The sequence below is a fragment of the Astatotilapia calliptera genome, chromosome 2, assembly GCF_900246225.1.
Source record: "Astatotilapia calliptera chromosome 2, fAstCal1.2, whole genome shotgun sequence".
NCBI classification, from domain to species: domain Eukaryota; kingdom Metazoa; phylum Chordata; class Actinopteri; order Cichliformes; family Cichlidae; genus Astatotilapia; species Astatotilapia calliptera.
In genome coordinates this window covers 27973964-27999818 of record NC_039303.1, presented here as the reverse complement: position 1 = coordinate 27999818, position 25855 = coordinate 27973964, and the positions used below count along the sequence as shown (strand labels likewise).

Below are 25855 nucleotides of genomic sequence, written 5' to 3'. Positions count from 1 at the left end.
GACATCCAGAGGCCCCCAGAACATTCTGTTCAAAAGGTTTACCTGTCTGTTCATTCCCCCCACCACATCCCCATTCTAATATTTATGGCTAGTTATTGATTTTGTCTTGTGTGTCTTTATTTGTGCCCTCATATGATTATTAGTATTATTTTGTTTTTTTGTAATTTTTCAAAACACAAACATTATTACATTAACCAATCACACGAAGAAGAAAAAGTTTTCCAAGTTTTGCGAAGAAAAAAAAACTTTGCGCCCACGTAAACTCTGCGTGATGACGTCATGCTTGTGCTGGGTCTCTGCTTGTTGTGGCGTTCCCTTCCTCCGCACCCGTCCGTCCGTGCTGCCGCTGGAGTTAGCTAGGAACTAAAGGAAGGTCTGTCAGTCGTGACAGCCGGGCCGACCGTCCTTTTCAACTTTTCCAAGCCCAGGTTGTGCCTGAGGAGCTCGGGGAGTGTTTTATCTATATTTTCGATGCATGGGAGTGCCCTGGGAGAGGCGAAGGGAGAAGGTAGGTCTCGCCGCAGCAGCTGCATCCTGCTGCCCGTTCTCTAGTCCGCCGGAGCTTACAGTTCAGCCTGACTACCGCATTGCTGCCCACAGAATTGAAAAACAATGGTAGTGTAGGCCCTGCTAACTTCGTACCTTTACTGAGGTTTTGGAAAGTCAGATGTCGTTAATGCTGGTGTAACTTTAGCTGTGTAAACCGATGGTTTCTGACTGTGTTAAAGCACCGAGTGCCAACAGTGCTGCGGCCACGGTGTGTCATACCCGGGTGACTTCATACCTCACTGTGTGTGTGTGTGTGTGTGTGTGTGTGTGTCTGTTGTAGAGCAGGCGTGTGGCGCTATGAAATGCTAAAAATTCACGTCGTCTAGCTGTCAGTGCGCATACCTTACCCACAGAGCCTCGAAAACACACATGTAGTCCAAATTAATGACATTTGTGTAGGCCTGCTCACAAACCTTAACCACAGTCACCACAAGCGCAGGTGCAGATGCAATGAAAACTAAGGGGATTTTTTTTTTCACAGCCCAAGCTAGGTTTTTCTGGCATGTCATTGGCAAGGCGAGCCCGTCAGTGATTCAGCCACTTTGTGCGCACTGAACTTTTTAGTGGGATCACATGGATGTTCAGAGTGTGTCCAAGTTTGCTGTGTTTTAATTTGCATCCTTCTTCTTCCCCGGGAGACTGCTCTCAAAGACTAATTTGGTGTGTCTAGTTCAGCAGCAGTAGACTCCCGTGTAGTTTTACCCATCCCTGCTGTGTTTTGTAACTCTGCTACATCGAGATGAGATGCTGAGGCTTCAGGCCATGCTAATATGATCTCATAGCCAGCTCACTGACTCCCCATCTTAACTCCCAAGTCTAGGCCACGTCAGACCCCCAAGCCTGGACTAGACTGAACTGAACAGTCACTGCCACGAGCTTTGGTTGAGGTCCATGATGCTTGTGTGAAGGTCACTTCTCTCATCAACTCTTTGATCATCATACCATTGCATAAATATGGATTAGTGTAATAAGTATCATCAGGTAAGAGAAAGAGTACGTAACCCCCATCTTTTCATTCATATTCCAGATAACTGTATTCTTTACAGTTTATTTGAGTACATTTTCTCAGGCATAAAACTGTAACACTGTTTGCACTAAGAAAACATCCAGCTAAGCTGGATATTCTATACTATTCTGATTCTGATAAACTATTGCTGCATAGAAAACAGTTAAAAAAATTAAATTAATAAGGCTTCCAGGCCTGAAAAGTGAAACCAACTGAGAAGTATCTTAAGCCTTTTCTTTTTTTTTTTTTTCAAATGGCTACGTGGGCTGGTGTTTTCCGCTGTTGACGTCACATTTTCAATCTCTATAGTACACAGGAGGGTTTGTATAATAGGTAATATTCCCCAACTGGTTGATTATATTCTGCCTTGATTTATGGGAGTAAATATATATAACTGTGTAAGTGAGAATGTGTGAACAATGGCCACAAGGGCCCCGATACCAGTGTTTTCCGGTTCTGCAGAAGTTTACGGGAAAACAGACCTCAGGCTTGACCTCTGTAAACACTTTCCTGATGACATAATGAGCTCAGTCGCTCATATCTTCGATACAACATAAACTCCATTTAGTAAATTTTGGGTATTCTAATTTTCAGAAAAGAGGATCACACACGGTGTGCTTATTGAGCCTGCGGTGTCACTGTCAGACTCACCCCTCGCTTGTCACATCGCTTTTCAAAACACCAACCAGATATGACACGGCGAAAACACTCGGCTCGAGGCTTTTACTCTTACTACGAGTAACCCTTGAAGCTCTTTTCTGAACTGAGCGGATTCTGTCATATTTCAGGCCTGCTTATAGAACAAAATGACTGGGTTTGCATCATTAGTGAGGTCATCAGGGTTATTGATATATACTGAGGTATCGAAACTCACCATTAAGGGTACGGGTGAGGTCATTAAATCTCGTCTTTATGTGGAAAAGAGTTAAAACAGGACTTCACAAACCAGTGGATGATGTCATAGTAGCTACGTCTACCTTTAATTCAGTCTGAGGGGAAAAAATGGAGACACTGTTGATGACAGTGTTCCCTGTAAGCTTTGAGATTAATAGGCAGTTTTGTGGTTAACATGGTTTAATCATCCTTTTTAAAATAATCATCAACCTAAAGCAGTGTTTTGTTTGTTTTCTCTGTAGCGATTGATAAAGTGTTTTAGCAGTTTATCTGCATTCACAGGATCAGCTGCATCAGTGTCGCCCTTAACCTTGGCTAGTAATGATTAATGGTATCATTCATAAGCAGTTTGTTCTGGGATGTCTCTTCCTTTTAGTGTACCCACAGTTGCTGAGGAATCTCTGGGGAACTTTTTTCCACACGATCGATTTCCCTTTTGATTTTAAATAAATTCCTCAGAGCCTGCTGCCCAGAACTGTGGCAGGTGTCTGCCTATGTTTCTGTTTGGCTTTCTGAGCGGTATGTAGCTTTAATCAAACAGTTGTTCCCTGTCAGTGTTTGTGCTGAATCGACTTTAGAATGACCCAGTAGTTGTGACTAACCTGGCACCAGGTGACTGATGAAGCTACAGTGGTTTTGGTTATGAGTAATGGTCTCCTCAGAGCATGCTTTAACTTGATGTGTGTGTTGCAAAAGCTGCACACCAGCTCTTATATGAAAAAATATAAATATCTCAAAATGCTGTTGTCAGTGAGGCTAAAATAGTCTTTTCTGTATTTTTTAGCAGAAGGTGTTTGTGTCCTGTGGCCTAAGATCTGTGCTGTTGAGACGTGCAGTACAGCTTTGGTATTAGCATGCTGTTTTGCCTGTACCTACGTTTTACATGTATGTAAACAGAAAAGCTCAGCTTGCGTGTCAGTCACAGCAGTCATGAAAATATATATCTGTCAGGACCATCATTGGAGATATCTGTGAGGAGGCCGTAGGAACGAGGCAATTGAGGGGGATGTTAGTAGCACAATAGGAAAAGGACAAAGCCAAAGAAGTTGTGAAAAACAAAAAGAATGAAGGAAGTAAAGGTCTTTGGAGTTTTTCCTTTGGGTGTAGTCAGAGAGCCAGCTGGATTTATGTTTGAAAGAGAGGAGACAGGCAGAGGAAGAAAGTAACTGAGAAGGATTCATTTTTCATCTGACTAATGGCAAGGTTGCAGATCGGTACCTCCTACACGTGAAGGCTTTTTCCCAGTGTTTGTTCATGGGCAAAAACCCCGGCCTACAAGCAGGCAAATAAGTCATAACAAACCACAGTAGGAAATAAACAATCATATACAATGGCAAGCAGAGACGTGGACCAGTGCCATCAGTAAATGTCGCCTTATTTGTCGATAACAATGTTTGGCTGATATAGCTCTATACCAGTGCATATCAACCAGTAATATTATTTACACATAACTTTCTTTCTTCATCTCAAAATGGAAGTTAAAACTGCGAAGCGAACAATGAAAATCCACACACACACATGCACTGGAGATTATTTAGGACATGTTTGAAAACAATTACCAGTGGCTGTTATGCTTTACATGGCATGGAAAAGGCCCAGCTGAGGCATGTATAGGTTTTGAAGGAACTTAGTTTGATCTCCAGGCAGTGATCTTTTACTGATGGCCTAGCTTAATTCAACAATGTGGCACTTACTGAGTGTGATGCAGCACAGTGGTATGTGACCCCTTCTTCCAGCTAATTTTGAAATGTATTCCTTGTATAAAACTCAGAATACGCATCACCTTCAGGTAAATGTATAATTGAAATAATTTGCACGCTAATTCTTGATTATTGGAGAATGAACTACAATTATTAGATTTTCTTTTGATTAATTTTTAAATAAATGTTTCCGTCTCCAGTTGAACATTTAAACTAAAGACACACACTTTGATATCTGACAGCAGTTCTCTTTCTAATTCCTTATGTAGCTCTTTGCTTATTGCAGTGACTTTAGCTTTACAGGTTTTTTTTTTCTGGTCCATTTGATCATAAACATCCTTTATTTTTCTCGTCAGTACTTTGTGTCTGTGACCACGAAATCCAGTGAGTGCTTGTCTCGCTGTTCCCCGCTAAAGGCGGAAAAAAATTGGTCTGCTTTAAACTGATGACTGTCTTCTGAAGGAATGACAAACAGCCGTGACTGCTTGGTGTTGCGTAGCTACACGATTATGTGTTCTCGCCCACAGATGTATGCACATGCGCACATAAACTATTGCCAAGAAACACTTTCATATTTTGTTATAAACACTCAAACACATCGTGTAATTTATTAACATGTATGTGCTCATCCAGTGCTGATAGCTGAACGCACACTTGTAGTGAAGCTGGATGCAGTTCAAGAAATAATGAAGAGACTCAAGCTAAATGCTGCCTGTGTGAGTGTGCGTGGTATGTTCGTGTTTACTGAGGGAACTGTAAGCTGTTAGCTTTCTCTCTCCTCTGTTTTAACAAGCACACCAAACATTAAAGGCTCAGCCTTTAGCTCCAGCCTTATGCTTCTGTTATCATAAAAAATATTGGAGAAACGTAAGGTTATCAATTAATCAATGAAAGCATTTAAAGTTCCATGTAAATCAAGTCAAAGTTAATCTTGGATTAGATATTTTTTGGGCCCTAACACACAAGTTCATCTTTAGTTTTAGAAGGTTTTCAAAGTTTTTACCTCAATAAAATGCTACATTCAACTGAGCCTGTCTCTCATCTGTTAAGCTGTGCTGTGTGCTCCTCTCCAGCCCTTTTCACACACTTTGAAACGGAGAGCAGAGGAGAGCGTACATGAGATTAGAACGTGGTGATATTCATCTGTTTTGTTTTCCTTTGTCCTGCAGACAGCGCTGGTGGTCCTGACTGTTCAGCAGGATGAGTGAGGCGGAGGGGCAGTTCTACAGTGTTCAGGTGGTGGACTCCACCTTCACTGTACTCAGGCGCTACCAGCAGCTGCGGCCCATTGGCTCTGGCGCCCAAGGCATTGTTTGGTAAGACAAAGAAGTTTTTTTCAGTCTTTGATTGATTAAATGGGCACAGGTTAAAACTTTAGACTGCTTTGGGAAATCTGCATTCTAACTTGCATAGTAAACAAAAACTCCTTTTTTCCCTACACCATAAACTTCCATACCATTCAAGTTAACACATAGTTACATTTCTCAGGAGGTGTAGGTTACTTAGAATATTGTGGAGTAGGATTAAAATGGGGTTACGGTGTAGATCTGACGCTGTATAATTCACATGTTAGTGATTGTTGCTGAATCGGTTGAGCCCCTTTGGGGTCAGGTGTTAGATAAGCTGGCTCATTATCAAGTGTCACAGCTTGCAGCGACTCTTAAATAGAGACACAGTTAATGTGATCAGTAGTGTCAGCTGTGTTTTTGCTTCCATCATGAGTGTAAATGTTGCTGGAAAAAGTACTGTTATGTCAATATCATTGTTCCAAGCTGAAAATCTCACATTTGTTGAAGCTATTGATTAGAAATATTGGCACCCTTGACTTAATTCATTATTGGCTACATGATTATATCAAACGGAGCTTGAATTTAATTTTAGATACATTTCCCTGAATGTCAGACTTGCAGAGTACTGTGCAAAAGTCCTGAGCCATTATTTCTTTGTTTTGTTTCCAAGGAGCCAGATTTTCTGGCTCTGTTCTTGAGCAATCTTTCTCCAGGCTTTCTGATGGTCTTCAAAGGTTTTCTTTGGAGATTGGCTGCTTTTTGAGGCCAGTCCATGTACCTGACCATTTTCAGAAGATTTGTATTTTTGTTTTGTGTTTTTGTTTGTTAAACCACTTACACCAGGGGTCGGCAACCTGCGGTTCCGCGTGGTTTGGGAAAATAAACTGGAAGTATTTAGCTGAAGTGTATTTTATTTATGTTAGTTCTTTTTTAACTTGTAGTTCTAAATTGGAAGATTATTGTGATATTGAAATATAAAAATAAAATTATATTCTATTATTTTTTCATTGCTCAAAATAAGCGTCACACTCGCGGAAGCCGGTGTACCCGCCAAAACGCCGTGCATTTATCGAGACTTTCAACCCCAGGTAGGCCAATTATGGATCTTCAGATCCACATTATGTCAGCAGCTGTTCTCTATTGTGAACTACGGCTGCTTGATTATGGCAAAAATGATAATCACGATTATTTTCACTGAAATTGAGATCTCGATTATTTGATAATATTTATTTAACAATAACAATGTGTTGAATAATGGCTTTAAAGATTGTCAAAAAATAATATAAAATAGTGTGCAAATACTGATAACAGTGCAAATGTTTGCAATATAAAAACTAAATGAAAAATGTAAACATTAATTTTTAGTGAACTTAAAAATACTGCATAATATTTATGCATACAAATAACCAAACATCAAGGCAAGCTGTGCAGCCACACAATGCACAATTGCATCAAACTGACATTGAGGTATGTCAACTAAAGTTGCTGCTCCTTCATTGTTTGATCGTATGTCACTTTGTGAGCGGTCTTCAAATGATTGAATACATTTGTAGTGTTGCTCTGTGGTGCAGCTACGACACCGTAGCAAAGTTTACACACTATGTCTACTTGATCCACGTCTGACTCCACGAGCCCATAATGTTTCCACACCACTGAAATCGTTTTACCTCTCTTTTCGACCAATGGCATTCTTTCCTCAGCAGCCATTATCCTTTCCTCTCCAAATAACTTCTGCAGAAGTTATTTGGAGGTTAGTAGAGGTTCAGGAGCAGAAGTCCCATTGTAAACATACCACGGCAGAACCGACGATGTTTGCATGAACATGCTTTTCAGCACCTCTTTATAGGCCACTTTTCACACACGGTTGCTGTACACATACAGCCAGTTGTAGCTTTTCAGCTCACAGCCCGACACATACCAACACAACAGCACAGATAGCGCAGATGTCAAGGCGGCGAGGCGTGATTGCGGGTGGCGCTCAGGTGCGTCCGCCTCCCCTGCAGCGGCGCTGCAGAGCATGCCCTGCCACACACATTAACCAGGTAAAATACATATTTTACATATACATATCTTATGGGATGATTCAGTGTTGATCCCTTAAGTTAGGTGTACAAAACAGACATATTAGCAAAGAACCAATGTAATATAATGTGTGTCTTTAGGCACTTTGTTAGACAGAAACACAATTTATTCAGATTTCCTTAGTTGAGTCAATGGAAAATGACATCCAAAGAACAGCTTTGAATCTACTTAAAGAAGCCTGGAGAACTATTCCTGAAGACTACGTGACTCAGGCTCAGGCTGTGTAGACGTTTAAAGATGTTCATCTCAATTTTTAACTTTCAAACTTGTTGGAATTATATATAGTCTCCCTTTCACTCATATACTGTATTTAAATGTGTTTTTGTACATGTTTCAGTAAATCACTGCCCCCATTCAGTTCGGGTTCAGGTTGCTTTATGGGTACAAACCCATGGGTAGATTTGGTCTGCAGTCGTGAGTCATCTATCCTCACACGCACCCCACACCTGTTTTATGTTGTATTCTATTAATTTGCATTGTTGTGTTATACTTTTATTTTCGTAGGTTTTATTATGAAGCTCTTTGTGATTTCTGTCTGTGAAAAGTGCTATATAAATACATTTTACTGAGAGTTAAACTGCTGTGGTTTAGGTCGGCGGTCCCCAACCTTTTTTGCGCCACGGACCGGTTTATGCCCGACAATATTTTCATGGACCAGCCTTTAAGGTGTCGCGGATAAGTATAACAAAATAAAACTAGTACCGGTACCGGAAAAAAGAAAATTTATTCATAACACACGTAAAAAGACCCAGGAAAACAGAGTAAACGATAAAAACGATAACAAAATAACGCTGAAAACCGATAAAAACCCTGAAAACTATACATTTCACACCTGATTATTTTCCTCTGTGCAGCCCCGATCATGTTTAAAGTAGGGTCGTAAAAAATTATATTTTTATTTTTACTATTTTTAAAATGTGAATGAAACTGAATGTGTAACTAGGAATTTTTGAATAAGCTGTTTTCTCTGGGATGCACTTAGTTTCTTCTTTGCTAACATTTGTCTCTGTCTTTTTTTTCTTTAATGAAATCTGTTGCAGCTCTGCTCTAGATACGGTCCTCAGTATACCAGTGGCAGTGAAAAAGCTGTGTCGGCCCTTTCAGAACCAGACCCACGCTAAGCGCGCCTACAGGGAGCTGGTGCTGCTCAAATGTGTCAACCACAAAAATGTAAATCTTCTTTTTCGACCTGCAATAAAATGTGTTGAACATTTGATGAAGGTTAAACCGAGGTGTGGCAGAAAAATGTTAAAGTTGATAATTTCCATCTTCTCATGTGTTGGACAATATTTCTAATATTAAGAGGTAGCCAGAACATATGTAATATAAATTTAAGTTCAAGTCATCTCCTTGGACTAAATATAACATTTCTGGTTTGGGGTAACAGAAGCCCTGCTGTGCCTTTAGTTGGGCCTCACCAGTAGGTAGGAGAGCGACAGAGTAGAGTAACGGCTTGTCTCTCTGCTTGCAGATCATCCGTCTGATCAATGTATTCACGCCTCAGAAGTCCCTGGAGGAATTTCAGGATCTGTGAGTGGCACTCAAGTGTTTTTTGGCTGCTTTGGTTTTCTCTCACATGCAAAGATTTAAGCTGAAGTATTTTGCGTCTTTTTTTCATTTAACAAACATCCTCTTATTTACTTTCCAACGTTCTCTAATCCTCTGCGTTGCTTTCATTCGCTCTCTGGTTTCTATTTTTCACGCTTTGCTTTTGTCACATTTCCTTTATCTGCTTTCTTATTTTGTCTTCTTTCTGATTGTTTTTTAAATTCCTGTTATTTTGTTTCTTTTCTTTGCACTTGTAGCTCTCGCACAGTAGCACACAAACACAGTTTGCACTTGTTCCCCTCCTCTCAGGTATCTGGTGATGGAGCTAATGGATGCCAGCCTATGCCAGGTGATCCATATGGACCTAGACCACGAGAGGATGTCCTACCTGCTATACCAGATCCTTTGTGGAATCAGGCACCTGCACTCTGCTGGCATAATCCACAGGGTAAGTGCAAGCAGTAAATGTGTTGCTGGCTAAAAGAGTCACTCTGAAAACACAGTAACTTAATACTTAAATAGCGCTTAAAAGTGTAACGTTTCCCATGTTGTGTCTGTAACCTGACAGCTCTTTAATATTTATTAATACATGAAAAAATTTGCATTTATTTAAACTTTTGCTTGTTTTGTGTATTTTAGCATTAGCCAATGAGTATATCTTTGATTCTGAAATAACATTATTCATTTTGTATTTAGATAATTCTTCCAAAGTTTACTTTATAAAGTGGTTAAAATGGTTGTATTACGTTTCCATCTGCTTGTCAACTTTAAGATTATTGTGCCTGTTTTCCTAAAGATTTATCGAATTTTTTTTCCCCCTTCAGGATCTGAAGCCCAGTAACATTGTGGTTAAGTCAGATTGCACACTAAAGATCTTGGACTTTGGCTTAGCTAGGACAGCCTGCACTAATTTCATGATGACCCCGTACGTGGTGACCAGATATTACCGTGCCCCGGAGGTCATTCTCGGTATGAAGTACAAGGAAAATGGTGAGTACAAACCAGCCTTAAAAAAATCTTTTAAACACTACTTGGTCAACATGTAACACTGCTCTCTTTCAGAATAATTATTTTCTAATAATCTGTTTAACATGACTTTATGTAGCGTGTCCGAAAATCATTTAACCCATCAGGACTATCAATACAAGCTGCTCCCTGGAGTTCTTCATGTTCTCGAAAAGCCAGGTTTTTTTAAACTTTATGATTAATTTAATGTTCCCAAAAAAAACCCCCAAACAACAACACTCACTGAACACTTTATTAGATGCACCCTGTTGGTACTTGGTTGGTCTCCCTTCTACCTTCAGAACTGGGAAATTCCCAGCAGATCAGCAGCCCCAAAACCACGCCACCTTCAGAGTCGCTTAAATTGCATTTCTTCTAGGGCTGGTTATCGTCACTGATTTCTAGGATCGATTCGAATCCGATTCACAAGGTCCCGAATCGATTCGATCCACAATCCGATTCAATTCATTTGATTTGAATTGGGGAAATTTTGCCTCAGACAGTCAGAAATATTATAATTCTGATCACTTATCAGTACATATCTATATTTTTATATCTATAAAAAGAAAGCTGACACTTGTGAGACTTTATCAAAGGTGTGAGCATCACAGCAGATTCCTTTGTGTCAAAGTAACTGAGGATAAAACACAGAAAAACATGAAGGCGGTTTTCCTGGTCTGGGTTTTTGTAGCAGATGACCTTAAAAATATTGTGCAGTAGATCAAAAACGAAGCAGAGCAAAGTTACTGAGGTTTGATTAGAGACACAGCTAAGCATTTTGCAATTTTGCATAATTTTAAAAAGTTTAAATTTGTTCAGTATTGAACAGCAGAAATGAGGCTTTCTTGTCGTAAGTAAAAAAACAAACAGCGACTGACACTGTAGACTGGTGGGTAATAACTAGGGGTGGGTTTTGATTATCGATTTAGAGAGGGAGAGAGAGAGCTCTACATGAAGTGTGATTTTTATCGTGGTGGAAGCAAAACAGCAAAAGTAAGAGGAAATTTGTGACGATGTTTATGTGAAGCGTAGTTTGGATCATCTTTAGTGGCTGGTTCAGTCAATATTGTTTGGAGAGAGATAAAAGATGCAACTTCAGAATCGAGCGCAAAAAGGACGTAAACCTAAAGTGCCCGCCGACGCTTCAAAATCAGTCTGCTTTCAGCCCCGACGGCGTGAGAAAGGCAACATCTCACTGATTCGGATGCGCCGGGTCTGCGTTTTGTTTTTACATCTTTGTGCAGAATCCGTGTACCTGCTCTCATTTACTGTTTTAGCTGTTTGGTGGTTGTAGAAATTTTGTGAGGTTTAACCTGAGATTCTGGCGTTTCAGGCAAAATAAATTTATATTTAAAAATCGATTCAGGATTTTAATGAATCAATATCACGTTATCCAAGCCAGAATCGATTTTAATTGATAATCAAAACCCAGCCCTACTTTCTTCCCTATTCTGAATCTCACTATGATCTACAGCAGGTCATCTTGAGGCATGTCTGCATGACTAAATTGGGTTTCTGTCATGTGACTGGCTGATTGGGTATCTGCATTAGTGAGCAGTGAACAGGTGTGCCTAATAAAGTGAAAGGTGAGTGTATATTAGCAATGGTTCTCATGTACAAAGTGGAAACATTTAATGGTGATTTTGACTCGTCATAGTAAGTTTGACTCTTGATATATTAACATGATGTTAACAAATATGTTTACTATACCACCACTCTGCTGCAGTGGACCTGTGGTCAGTTGGCTGCATAATGGCTGAAATGATTTCTCACAAAGTCCTCTTTCCTGGAAAGGACTGTATCCTTTCTTGTTCGTCTCACACAACAGTTGGTTGCTCTGTCTGGAGCCAGGAGACACTGAGATATTTTTGTTTATTAAAGGCAAGAATTGTTTATTTAGTTGTATAAAACACATCTGGAGGGGGGAATCAAAGCAATAGTTAAGTTAATATTCTGAGAAATGTATACTCTGTGTAGAGCCGTGTAGTTGTCAGTATAGCCATTGCAGTCAGAGATAGAAACCTGACCCATGATATTATTTATCTGCTAAACAGACAGGTTATCTCAATCTTTTCTGACCTGGGTTAATTACAGGGTGGAGCATGAAATATGACTCATCATATTGGGGTAGGTTTGCAAAATGGAAGTAGTCCTTGAACTGCTCTTCAAAGAATGTAGCTAAGCTGTGAGACCAATCATTTATAGGAGTGAAACCTGCCAAGTGTTTACATTTATGTAATGGCTGAGTGGACTTGGAGTAGATTCTCTGGAGATATTTTCAGAGAGAGAACTTTTAATTTTTAGTGAAGCTGAATTTCAGGGAAAAAGAGGAGCTGATGGGTATTTGCCCCTGACGACCACTGACAAGCAAGCAGTCGACTTGGAGAGTGAGAGAGAGAAACGAAATACAGCCTGTCCTGCTAAGTGCGTGCAATTACACACATGAAAAATGAGGGAGAGAGCAACAGCTGTGCAAACTGATAAGCCAGGCTGTGGAGAAAGGCGTGGAAAGCTGAGACTGACTCCGAGAGAAAGAAAAGCCTGAAGATGGCTATGATGAAAGCCTCAGGCCGCGACTCTGCTGGCAGATGCACCAAAACCGATGAGAGCTCGTGTTTCGCATTTTAAATGTTTCTCATTCAAATTTGAATCCATAGAGCATGATTTCCATCATTCTGTGTGTCACTTTATGTTACTATACATTCAGTGTGGATTGTATTATCTAGTTGATGTTATCTGGTCACTTTTAAGTTAATATCTCTTCTGTGTGGTTATGTGTGTGTGTTTGTGTGCATCTGTGCGTGCTTGTGCGTTTTCTGTTCCCAGTGGACATCTGGTCAGTGGGGTGTATCATGGGAGAGATGGTAAAGGGCAGCGTCATCTTCCAGGGCACTGATCGTATCCTTCGCAGCTCTCATCGTCTCTGTGCCAGTTGTTGTCCCTCCTCCTCCATCGTCATTCACACTCTATCAAATATTTCTAGTCTTGTGGGTCTCCCGGCACACTCGCATCTTCTCAGCTGCTGAATTTACGATTTACAAAACACTCGGGCTGAGTTTAAACTTAAAGTTTTGTGTTTTCTCTGCAGAGTCTAACTCATTATACACTGATAGGAAATATTTATTTTACAGATCACAACCCACTGATAATTTAGAGAAGTTTTTACTCCTAATACATCCATTATAGGTCAGGCTCTAATTCCCGTTTCTCTTCAATAAATATTAATCTCTCTTGTTACATATGTAAGCTGCCTCTTAGCTCCCAGCTTCCCCTTTGCATTTACACCCGAGTAGCTGAGAATGGATGCTGGGCACAAGTGTGAGTCGATGATAGATTGCTTCCCATCCTTTGAAGTAATTGCCTTGCGCAGAAGTAAGTCAACAGACCGTGCACATCTGTATTTTTAGCCATGCTAAAATGGTTTTTCAGGTTGTAATACTGCTCTGTTCACTTAACAGAGTGGCTAAATTAACCTAAACTGAAATTGGCCAATATCCACCTGATGGATTGGGACAGATACCCATTGTTCCCAGATTAGGGACTTTTTATATGTTGCCATGATGTGGTTACATCTGTAGCTTATCAATATAAATCATTGCTTTTGTAGTTATTTGACAGTAAAATGACTCAGCATCTATTTGATGCATTTACATTTCTTTAGAGCACAAATTCTTGTTAATCTGAGTGTGAATGGTAATAATTGGTAATCCTGTAAGGTCAAAATTTTCATCTCTCCTATGCTTTGGTGAATTAAGGCTTACCTTTGCTAGCTTTCATACAAAATTATTTAGTGTACATGTCGGATCTATTCTGTACCTTTTCATCTGTTCTTTTCACTTGCTTACATGTGCACAGGCCCATCAATTTACTGGAGATTTCCATAACAAGTGTGTTTTCTAGACATCGACCAGTGGAATAAGGTGATTGAGATTCTGGGTACACCCAGTCTAGAGTTTATGAACCGACTGATGGAGACTGTGAGGAACTATGTGATGAACAAGCCACAGTATCCTGGTGTCAGCTTTGCCGAGCTTTTCCCAGACTGGGCCTTCCCTTCTGAGTCAGAACATGACAAATTGAAGAGTAAGAATTTTTGATACTCTCTTTATGTAGAGTGTTATTTTTAGTATCCAATGATACTCCTGTACTGCATAGATTTAGTAAAACTCTGCGGTGTAATGTTGTCGTTTAAGAGGTCACATCATTAAATAAAACGGAACAAATCTTGACATTGACAGACATGTTGGCCAAACACCATCAGGGACAATATTCAATTGTCAAACAGAATACTTAAATTTAATGATGTCGTAAGCCTGTTTCCATAGTAATCCTGCCCTTCCTGTGTTGTCATAACAGCAAGTCAAGCACGGGACTTGCTTTCCAAAATGCTAGTCATTGATCCCGAGTGCCGCATATCTGTAGAAGAAGCTCTTAATCACCCCTACATTCACGTGTGGTACGACCCGGCAGAGGCCGACGCGGTGAGCAAGCAGTTCCCCTCAATTTGTGGTAAACTTCATCAGTGCTGCGGCTGTGTGTGACATTTCCTTTTGTTTCACAGCCTCCTCCACAGATTTCTGACAAGCAGTTGGAAGAGAGAGAGCACACTATTGAGCAGTGGAAAGGTGGGATACACTGACCTCTAGAGAAGCAAACCAGCAGCGCACCATACCGGGCAACTGCTGTTCTACTGTTGCTGTTGCTTTTGTGTTGAACGTGCAGGCATGAGTGTGGTCACCACTGAAAGCCATTAACCTGTTCTGTTTCTCCACAGAACTTATTTATGAAGAGGTGATTGACTGGGAGGAGAGGAACAAGAATGGTCTAATGAAAGAAGATTGCTCAGGTACAAAGTTTTCCTCTATCAGCCCAAAATTGTTAGCATAAGCCCAAAGCTGCAGCCTCACTGGACGTGTCACTGTTTGAAAAACGCTTCACACTGACAGCTTCACCAAAACAAACACTCACTTTGATGTTCACAAGGCGCAAAAGGGTCCTAGAACAGTGTGTACATGTATGTGGATATATATATATATACACATATATATATATATATATATATATATATATATATATATATATATATATATATATATATATATATATATATATATATATATATATATATATATAATTTTTTTTTTTTTTCCGTTCACACACACATATGTCAGTATGCAGCAGTGGAAACAGTAGTTGTCCCTAAATATTGTCTTTCAGTACAATACTCTTAAAACAACTACAGTATCTTAATGCCCTACTGTAGCTAAGGAGTCTGCTGGCATTCTCATGGGCCATAAGACGGGTATCCTTAAATGTGCCATTGTGGACACATGCACTCTGTTAGGTATACCTTGGTGGTACGTTGCTGGACTGCCTTTTTGTCTTCAGAACTGTCCTTAATTGTTCGTTGCATAAATTCAACAAGATGCTGGAAACATTTCTCAGGAATTGTGGTCCATATTGCTTTGATAGCCTCACACGGTTCCTGCAGATTTGTCGGCTGCATGTCCATGATGTGAGTCTCCCATTCCATCACATCTCGAAGAAGCTCTCCTGGATTGCGATCTGGCCCATTTGTGTAGACAGTTTGAATGCAGTGAACTTGCTGTCATGTTCAAGAAAGCAGCTCGAGATTGTTAGCAGAAGAAGCTAGTATAAGAGGGATACACTGGACATGGTCAGCAAGAGTCCTCAGGTAGCCTGTGATGTTTAAATAATGCTTAATTGGTACTAAGGTGCTCGACGTGTGCCAAGAATATATGCTCCAGACTATTACATCACCAGTAGTAGCCTGACCTGTTGATGCAAGGCAGGATGCTTTCATGTTGTCGACGACAAATTCTGACTCTACCATCTAAATGTCACATTTTTCAAACCTGTGGTAAGCCCATGTTAATTGTAGCCTCAGTTGCTGCTTGCTGGATATTTCCTATTTTTCAAACCATTCTCTGTAAACCTTGGAGATGGTTGTGTAGGTCAGTAGTTTCTGAAACACTCAGACTACTCTGGCACCAATGACAATGCCACATTCAAAGTTACTTACATCATTTTTCTTTCCCATTCTGATTCTCCGTTTGAACTTCAGCAGGTTGTCTTGAGCATGTCTGCATGCCTAAATGCACTGAGTTGCTGTCATGCGATTGGCTGATTAGGTATTTGCATTATCAGTTTAACAGGTACAGTGGGGCAAAAAAGTATTTAGTCAGCCACCGATTGTGCAAGTTCCCCCACTTAAAATGATGACAGAGGTCAGTAATTTTCACCAGAGGTACACTGCAACTGTGAGAGACAGAATGTGAAAAAAAAATCCATGAATCCACATGGTAGGATTTTTAAAGAATTTATTCGTAAATTAGGGTGGAAAATAAGTATTTGGTCACCTCAAACAAGGAAAATCTCTGGCTCTCACAGACCTGTAACGTCTTCTGTAAGAAGCTTTTCTGTCCCCCACTCGTTACCTGTATGAATGGCACCTGTTTGAACTCATCATCTGTATAAAAGACACCTGTCCACAGCCTCAAACAGTCAGACTCCAAACTCCGCCATGGCCAAGACCAAAGAGCTTTCGAAGGACACCAGGAAAAGTATTGTAGACCTGCACCAGACTGGGAAGAGTGAATCTACAATAGGCAAGCAGCTTGGTGTGGAAAAATCAACTGTAGGAGCAATCATCAGAAAATGGAAGACATACAAGACCACTGATAATCTCCCTCGATCTGGGGCTCCACGCAAGATCTCATCCCGTGGGGTCAAAATGATCATGAGAACGGTGAGCAAAGATCCCAGAACCACACGGGGGGACCTGGTGAATGACCTGCAGAGAGCTGGGACCAAAGTAACAAAGGTCCCCATCAGTAACACACTACAACGGCAGGGAATCAAATCCCGCAGTGCCAGACGTGTTCCGCTGCTGAAGCCAGTGCATGTCCAGGCCCGTCTGAAGTTTGCCAGAGAGCACATGGATGATACAGTAGAGGATTGGGAGAATGTCATGTGGTCAGATGAAACCAAAGTAGAACTTTTTGGTATAAACTCAACTCGTCGTGTTTGGAGGAAGAAGAATACTGAGTTGCATCCCAAGAACACCATACCTACTGTGAAGCATGGGGGTGGAAACATCATGCTATGGGGCTGTTTTTCTGCCAAGGGGACAGGACGACTGATCCGTGTTAAGGACAGAATGAATGGGGCCATGTATCGTGAGATTTTGAGCCAAAACCTCCTTCCATCAGTGAGAACTTTGAAGATGAAACGAGGCTGGGTCTTCCAACATGACAATGATCCAAAACACACCGCCCGGGCAACAAAGGAGTGGCTCCGTAAGAAGCATTTGAAAGTCCTGGAGTGGCCTAGCCAGTCTCCAGACCTCAACCCCATAGAAAATCTGTGGCGGGAGTTGAAAGTCCGTGTTGCTCGGCGACAGCCCCAAAACATCACTGCTCTCGAGAAGATCTGCATGGAGGAATGGGCCAAAATACCAGCTACTGTGTGTGCAAACCTGGTAAAGACCTATAGTAAACGTTTGACCTCTGTTATTGCCAACAAAGGTTATGTTAAAAAGTATTGAGTTGTATTTTTGTTATTGACCAAATACTTATTTTCCACCCTGATTTACGAATAAATTCTTTACACATCCTACCATGTAGATTCATGGATTTTTTTTTTCACATTCTGTCTCTCACAGTTGAAGTGTACCTCTGGTGCAAATTACTGACCTCTGTCATCATTTTAGGTGGGGGAACTTACACAATCGGTGGCTGACTAAATACTTTTTTGCCCCACTGTATACCTAATAGAGCGGCTGTGAGTGGATGTTCCAGTAACAATGTACTAGGAAGTGTAAATGTTGTTGCCATATGCAGCTAAATTTCCTGTTCTGTCTGTTGTTTTTGTGTTTAATGTGTCAGATGTGGTGTCAGGTTCGGCCTCCCAGTCCTCTTCAGCCAACGATATCTCGTCCATGTCCACAGAGCAAACCCTGGCCTCAGACACAGACAGCAGCAGCATCGACACACTGACAGGACCTCTGGACGAGAATCACTGAACACAGACATTTTCCACACATCTCTCTCTGTCTGCCCGCCTGCCATCTCCAGTTTTCGCTCTCCAAACATCAGTAGCCCTTTTCAGACATGGAATATGTAACATTGGTGAAGTCAGCAATCTGTTAAAGTGACAGCACAATCTTTCAGACATCGGTCAGTTTTACATCGGTGTTTTCATGGATTCAAACCAACAAACATGACATGCCTGAATACTGTCAGCATTGCCTTTAGTTAAGCGGAAACACATTCTTGAGCGAGTTGTTCTCAAACAGGGGTACTCTGTGCGTGCGTGCGCTGCTGAGAAAAACCTTCCCACACAGGCTCCAAAACAAATCTCTTTCTTCATGAGTGGGAATAATGAAAATGAGGAATGTTTTAATCTTATTGCAAACCAAGTTTATGAGCTAAAATGTTAATATGCACATATTTTATTGTTTAGGGTGTTCTCTTGTGAGCTGAGCAACTCACAAAGACGCGTTCGCGGCACACCTTTTGGTGTTCGTTACCGTTAATGTCCTGCATGCTCTTAGTCTTGTGCCGTGCTGGAAGTGTTACGTAACTGTTACGAGGTCTGACCCAGGAGATTTGCCATCACAGGTTTGAATACATGAAGCAAACATGTTCAGACACCGTCAGGAGAGGGTACATGTCTGAAAGGGGCTTAACAGCCATCATCATCCTTTCTTTTCTTTGTTTTTTAACTCCACATACACTTGTTCTGTCCCTTTATGTCTTTAGTTTTTCTCTTTAGTCTCAATGGACAGGTTTATTTTTCTAATTTGTTACCCGCTCTGTCGTTGGAACTGCTGCCTGCAGGTAAAAGATACCTGTGCTCTCTGTTTTCTCCATTGTTTTACTTGATCACCTGCCTATATGCGGTGTATGCATCCATATTGATTTGCCAGTAGTACGTGGGGGAGTCGTTTGTTTTTGTACGCCTGTATTTTAAAAGTTTTATTTTTTTAGCAATTCGAGACCATAGGTCATCGTCATGAAATCGGGGCAGGCAAGCATCACACTGCGACCTGCTCTAGTGCATGTTACGCCACAAAGAACAAAAGCTTACCATAAACTGATGGCATCAATCATGATCAAACACTGATCAAAAGTTTCATCAAAAGTATTGCAGATCTCTACAGCGGTGCGTTCTGCACAGTGTTTTTGTTTTTAATTGAATAATTAATTGGCTTGAGTGATGTTGGTTTTAAGCTTTTCCCCATGACAGCGAGGGGAAGCTGTGATTGCAGTGTTACTGTTTATTTCCCGATACAATGTACTGTATGTAAAGATGTCACTCATAGTGGCTGTAGACCCTTTCATTACAAATAGATAGGATGTGCTTGTTTGGTTAAGAAATTCAACATGTCTGTGGAGCTACATATATCTATATCTATATATAATATTGCAATCACCCTTATTTGACTTACGGTACTGACTATAAGTGTGTACATCAAAAAAAAAAAAAAATCGTAATCCTGTACATCCGGAAGAGGCAAAACAAGATACTTGTATTTATTTTTGTGTGTTCTTGCAGAGTGTTGCACACAACCACAGTGACGCCCGTGGGAATTAAGCCTCTTGTCAAAACGTTTCATTGACAAACGTGTGGACTGCTCCCTTTTGTCTTTTTTTCTGTCTCTCTCTCTTTTTTTTTTAAACCATTCCATTAGTGCTGGAAAAGTTACACAATGAATCATGAAATCAGACGACACGTTTTAACCTGCATGAAGGCTTCACACCTGTAAGAAATTGTAGTTCTTGCTATACAAAGAAATGCATTCAAGAGCTTTCTTTCACTCACAGTACGTTTCCGTTCTTAGTTCAGAAAGCTTTTAGAGTTAGGGAGCTGTTGTAGTTTTACGAGGGTTTGTTTTTTGTTGTTGTTGTTTTGGTTTTTTTGGCCTTAAATGTGTGTTGTATGTTTTACAAGAACATGCTGTGCAGCACTCGTCCTTTGAATAATCTGACCCAGCTGTCCAGGTTTTTTTAAAAGTTCCCAGAGAGAAAGCAGACATGCTGTGGTTTAAGCGTGGGTGAGACTGTGGAGTCCTGAGTTCAACTGAAGATTGAAAGTCAAAGATAAATGGACTGTGCAGATACTGCGCCCCCCCCCCCCCCCTTTGTTCTTCTTTTTTTAAACGTTTTTTTCATAACTGATTGCACATGTGATGGACATGCAGAAAGAAGACACTATGGAGTCACCGAGAACTTATGCACTATGTTGTACACAACCATGACCTTATTCTTTCAGTCATGCCTTAAATGACCTGAGGAGTGGCCATCCAACTCTCCAAATCTTAGCAGATAAGGACTGAGCATCACGTTGCTCAGGTTATCTCATGTGTTTACTATGTTTTTAAAAGAAAAGACTCCATTGTATACACTGTACATCTCGGTTTGTTCCTCCTTTTATTTCCAGAGATGTCCTCTGTGATTGCAATGACCACAATATGACCTTTTGGCCAACATCTTTTGCCCATACTCAGCTAATAAAGTGGACATCAGTGATTATTTTTCTTTCTTTGATGCTGTTTTGTGCAATTCTCAGATTCTTCATGAGGAAATGACTGTACATTGCTTTATTAGTGACATAGTGATAAAAGACCCTCGTTAGAGTGTAATGACCAGCTCATCTTGTGCATTTATTTCCTACTCTTTGCACTCACTGCTCGTATCATAAGCTTTCTCAAAAGCTCTGCACAATGTGTTCTGTTTTCTTTTCCTCGTTGTTGAGCTCTCCAAAGATGTCGAAAAACTGCTCCATCTCCCTCTGCATCGTGGTGTTGTGTGCTTCCGCGGCAGCCCGTGCCCGTTCAGATTCCACGATCTTCGCCTGCACAACCTGGTACCAGTGCCGCTGCTGTGCGAGGTTTGTTTTCAGACGAACTACCTCCATCTGTAGCTCTTCATTTCTCTGCTCCAGACTGATGACGTGAGGAGGAAAAGAGAAGCAATATTAAAGTTAAAAAGGATAAAAATAGGGTGAAGGATACAAATTTATTTTTAATTTATTTAAAAATGACAGGATGGATTACTGGATCGTTCCTTATATCAACAGCATCATTGCAGTCCTGTGTAAAAGTACACACATTTTAATATCCAAGGTAACCTGAGTGAAAATAAAAAAGTTTTTAAATGATTTCCTTTAAGGGGAAAAATACTATCCAAACCTACTTGACCTTGTATGAAAAAGTAACACTGCCAGCTTATTAAATCATGACTTAACTATGATTAACCACACTTTCTGGGAAGCCCAATTCAGTTTCACAGGGCACCTCCAGGCCTCATTGTTACCATATGTGTTAAACTAAGCAGTCACTTAAATAGAATCTGACAAACTGAAGTAGGCTAACTTGTTTCAAACAGTAACACATTTATTTAAAAAAAAAAAAAGCCCAGCAAGAAAGAATTACAAAGCTGTTTTTGTGGCTTTGGGACTAGTGAACAACAGAGAGAGCCTTTATCCACAAATGGGGAAAACATGGAACAGTGATGGCTGACCTACCAAAGTTACTCCAAGAGTACCTCGGCGACATCTAAAGAACGGCAGGCATCACCTGCCTCCGTTAAAGTCAGAGTTCATGATTCAGCAATAAGAAAGAAACTGGGTAAAAATGGCCTCCATTGTAGAGTTCCAAGGAGAAACCCACTGCTGATCAGAAAGAAAAAGGCTTGTTTCACATTTGAAAAAACAGAACAAAAAACTTCTTGATGATTTGTGAAAATATTCTGTGGACTGATGAGGCAAAGTTAAACTTTCTGCAAGGTTTGCATCCTGTTACATCTGGCAAAAAAAACGACAGCATTTCATAAAAGGAACGTCATATCGACAGTCATACACGGTGGTGGTAGTGTCATGGTGTGGGGCTGTTTTGCTGCTTCAGCATCTGGATGACTTGCTGTAACTATTGAAAATCCGGAAGGAGAATGTCCGGCCATCCGTTCACACTTGGGTTATGCAGCATGATGATGAGCCAAAATGAATGAAGGTAGTGAAGTGGCCTAGTCAAAGTCCAGTTCTAAATCCAACTCGGATGCTTTGGCATGGCTTCAAACAGGCTGTCCATGCCTGAAAACCCTCCAGTGTGGCTGAATTAAAACAACTCTACAAAGAGGTGTGGATCAGAGTCCTCCACAGTGAAAGGCTCACTGCCAATTATTCCAAATGCTTAATTACAGTTCTTGCTCCAAAGGGTGGCACAACCAGTTATTAGGTTTAGGGAACAATTGATCTTTCTTTTTTCTTTTTACACAATTTTGGATAGCTTTCCCCCCCTTAATTAATAAAATGGTTATTTTAAAACTGCATTTTGTGTTTACCCTGGTTATTTTCATCTAATGTTAAAATTTGTATTGCGCTCTGAAACATGCAACTGTGACTAATATGTAAAAAACTAAGAAATCAAGAAGGGGGTAAATCACAGCACTGTCTCGCTGGAAAGTCTGAATGGATAGTTCAAAAGCTTCGTGTGCAGAGTTAAAGCTGTCTTTTGTGACTTTTCATATCATCCTTATTGAGCTAAAAGGATTGTCATCTCCACTACTACCAATGCATTACCTTACTCTGAGTGTTGGTCTATCTATATCAGTAATAAATGAGGTATGTGTTGTGTCTAGGTCAGCAGCATGGCCCCTTAAATTAGCTCTCTTTCCACTGTCATGAGCTGGTCTATATGTCATGCACACGGGCTGTGCTTCTTTTTTTTGCTGGCTAACTAGATGGCAACAAAAAAGCAGGTTTCTTCTTAATTTGCCAGTATTTTGCCACAAACATAGATGCACATCCATTTCCAGACTAAAAAACCCAAATCCCAACTTTGGTTATCCAAAATGCAGTTTCGTGTGTATACAAGCAGCATTTCCATCATAGCACATCATGAGGAGATCTGTGGGAAACTATGACAAAATTGAATCGGCTCTCGCTGATCTGTGAACCAAACAGGATGTAGGGTGAAGCTTGGAGTCAACTGAGGGACCACACCAGCACAGCTGAGTGGACACATGTACACACTTTCTTTGCCTGGGAACAGTGTGTTACCCTTCATTGAAAATACACCACAGGCTGGAAAATTCTTAAAGTCATTGAGCTGTAAGTGTATGCTAATATTAAAGCCAAAAGCATCACCACGTTACATTTTAAGATACTTCATATTGTTTCACATGGCATAATTAATCTTTGTTGGGGATTTATAAATAGAAAATGTAGGACAAAGAAAAACAAGCTGACGTTACCTGATTATCCGTGCTTCATATTCCTCTCTCTGCTTCATTATCTGGTGCTGCAGGCTGGTGAGGAGGCTGCGTAAAGCACTGGCAGAGGGGTCTGCCAGGGGTAATGGAGGGGGCACTCTGGGAGACGATGTCTGTTTTGGCTGTTTGACATCAGCCGGAGGCCACAGCGGTGGGTCGTGAGACTTGGTTTGACGCATCTGAGCGGAATTTTGTGTAAGATGTTGAGGAAGCGACGTAGGGAGGTGGTGATGCTGCATCAGGTCCCCTTCTGTTAATCTACAGGATCCTGAGTCCAGCTGTAGCTCCGGTTCATGCTCCTCATCTTGGTCTGGTTTCTGGTCCTGGTTGCTAGAACATCTTTTACTGAGCATCTTTTCAGTCGCACAGTCATCCTCCATCGATCCCTGGATTTGTTTGGATGCTACAGCTTTGTGCATCTGCTCCTGCAAGTGTTCCTGGAGGCTTGTTTCTGTGTCAAAGTCCTGGAGGCTGTTTGATGTTTCAGCATCAGGGAGATTATCATACAGAGACAGAGCGCTCCGGTGCTCCTCACTCTGTGATGGGCTTGGGCTTTGGTTCACATGAACTCCCCAGCTACACCCCTGTTCTCCTCCTCTGTCTCCTCCTCTTGCTGTGTTTATGCCTCTGCTTAGCTCTGCTTCCCAGGCCTGTCTTCCCAGGCCTTCTTTACAGTTGCAGTAGCTGTGAGCTGGCCAAAGGCCAAGCCCTCTTCCCCCACCGACCACTGTCTGAACCTCAGCCACAGCTGGGGCCAGACCAGGCAGTGGGCTCTGGGGGCCTGGGAGTCTGGTTACAGCAGGGCACACAACTCCACTCTCCATTTCCTTCTCCCTGGCTCTCTCTCGCTGGCCAAAAGGTGGGCAGTTGTCGTACGGGGGATCCGTGGAGCAGGAGCTGGCTGTGGTGGGGGTATCAGTAGGAAGGCAGTGCAGCTCCATGATCCAAGCAGGCACATGGGGGTGCTGAGAGAGTTAGATAACTGCCCTCCCCTTTTAAGTCTGCTGTAACTTGGGATTAAAGGCTTGGATTGTGGATTTGTGAAGCGTGGTATGGCGCCTCCTCTGTGCCAAGTGCTGATGTGTCGCAGGGAGAGGAAGGTGCAGGAGCCCTACTCCCCTTTGGCTGGCTCTCTTTGACCGAGTAGCCAGTGTGGTCTGTGTGCATGTGTGTTCATATGTGTGTGTGTCTTTAAGCAGGACTGACATCAGCTGTTACTTTAGCACAGCTTCTGGGGGAGGGAAGAGGGTGTAATATAGTCCGGACCATTCCTGAAGACTGTCACAGATAACTGGGACCACAGAAATAGATGATGGCCATGGGCACAAAGTGTGAAACACTCTATGAAAGCTGTAATTGCTACACAATGTTTGTGCATTTAAAAAATATATAAACCACGAGGCTGAAATTTACTGGAATTACTTTGAATGCACTCATTCTGCATCACTACAAGTCGTAACCAGCCGCTTGTACTGCAAGCAAAAGCTCACAGCATGAACTCCTGAGGAGTTCATTAGTGAATAAAAAACCACATGGTGGCGCTACAGACAAGCTTTTTAACGGAGTGTTTTTCTGTCAGTGGGTGCCGTACCCTTGAGATCACTCAGGATATTATTTAGTAAGCTCTTAGATGCATGTGATTTAATTAGCTCCTCAAATAAACTGTTATTGTTATTCAGTTTCTTTTGTTGCCTCTCATGCACCTTCATTCACCTGAATACTACAAAAGTGGTCAAACGTTTAGTCTATAGGTGAATAGTCCTGATAATTTGGGGCTCTTAATGATTTCTTTGAATGGCTCTTATATAGAGGGTATCAGTTGTATAGTATACATCTTTGTTGACTTAAATAAAAAAGAGTAGAGTATATAAATTTGACTTTAGTTTGGATTTTCACACCAGGCCAAATTATACACGCAGGCTCAAATGTATCCATACAATGTCCTGTTTATTTTAACCACTTGTCCCACTGAGGACCACTTCCTTTCTAGACCTTAAACAATTCCAAAAAATGTGTTTTATAAACTCGTCACAGGAGTGTCTCACAAATCAAGGATGCACCGCAAATGTATTCTCTGCACAGCCACATTAAACACTCAGTTGTCCATCAACACTGACAAAGCTCCACTTTTATCTGCCCTATGTAAATTACCCCATGCCCTTCAAGGCTGTGCAGACAGACTGGGGTATTTTCTGTTTGTAGTAGTGCACTTTTCTGCTTTACAAAAATCCTCCTTGTCAATCTTGAAGTTAAAGAGGGAATTGCTTTGAGATTTCAAAGCACCTCGAGTGGTCAACAAGACTAGAAAAGCACTGTATAAATGCAGTGCATTTACTATTGACAGATACGGGTAATGTTTTGTTGTAGTTGTGCTCAAGGTAAGACCAGAAAATACCCCACTGAGGCAAAGCAGCAGCAAGAAAACAAGCCAGACATTAACTGTAATCCCTCTCACATCCCTCTGAGGGTTTGCCCTGACCTTCATGC

General features: G+C 41.2%; 2 protein-coding genes across 3 annotated transcripts; one reads left to right on the top strand and one right to left on the bottom strand.

Annotated features, from left to right (window-relative positions):
- Positions 1 to 297: 297 nt before the first annotated feature.
- Positions 298 to 20629, top strand: mapk9 (mitogen-activated protein kinase 9). Of its 2 annotated transcripts, none has more exons than XM_026192133.1 (12): positions 298 to 508; positions 5319 to 5465; positions 8561 to 8690; positions 8992 to 9050; positions 9378 to 9516; positions 9893 to 10058; positions 12900 to 12971; positions 13974 to 14156; positions 14430 to 14554; positions 14635 to 14698; positions 14848 to 14919; positions 17981 to 20629. In XM_026192133.1, exons 2-12 carry the CDS (start codon positions 5350 to 5352, stop codon positions 18115 to 18117), a joined length of 1263 nt encoding a protein of 420 aa, XP_026047918.1. In that variant the 5' UTR covers positions 298 to 508; positions 5319 to 5349; the 3' UTR covers positions 18118 to 20629. The 2 variants fall into 2 exon arrangements, with proteins under 2 accessions (XP_026047918.1, XP_026047928.1); XM_026192143.1 differs by lacking the exon at positions 12900 to 12971 and adding an exon at positions 11800 to 11871.
- Positions 20511 to 24785, bottom strand: LOC113036087 (uncharacterized). The gene is made up of 2 exons (XM_026192154.1): positions 23351 to 24785; positions 20511 to 21042 (listed from the first exon to the last, which is right to left on the bottom strand). Exons 1-2 carry the CDS (start codon positions 24307 to 24309, stop codon positions 20805 to 20807), a joined length of 1197 nt encoding a protein of 398 aa, XP_026047939.1. The 5' UTR covers positions 24310 to 24785; the 3' UTR covers positions 20511 to 20804.
- Positions 24786 to 25855: the final 1070 nt, after the last annotated feature.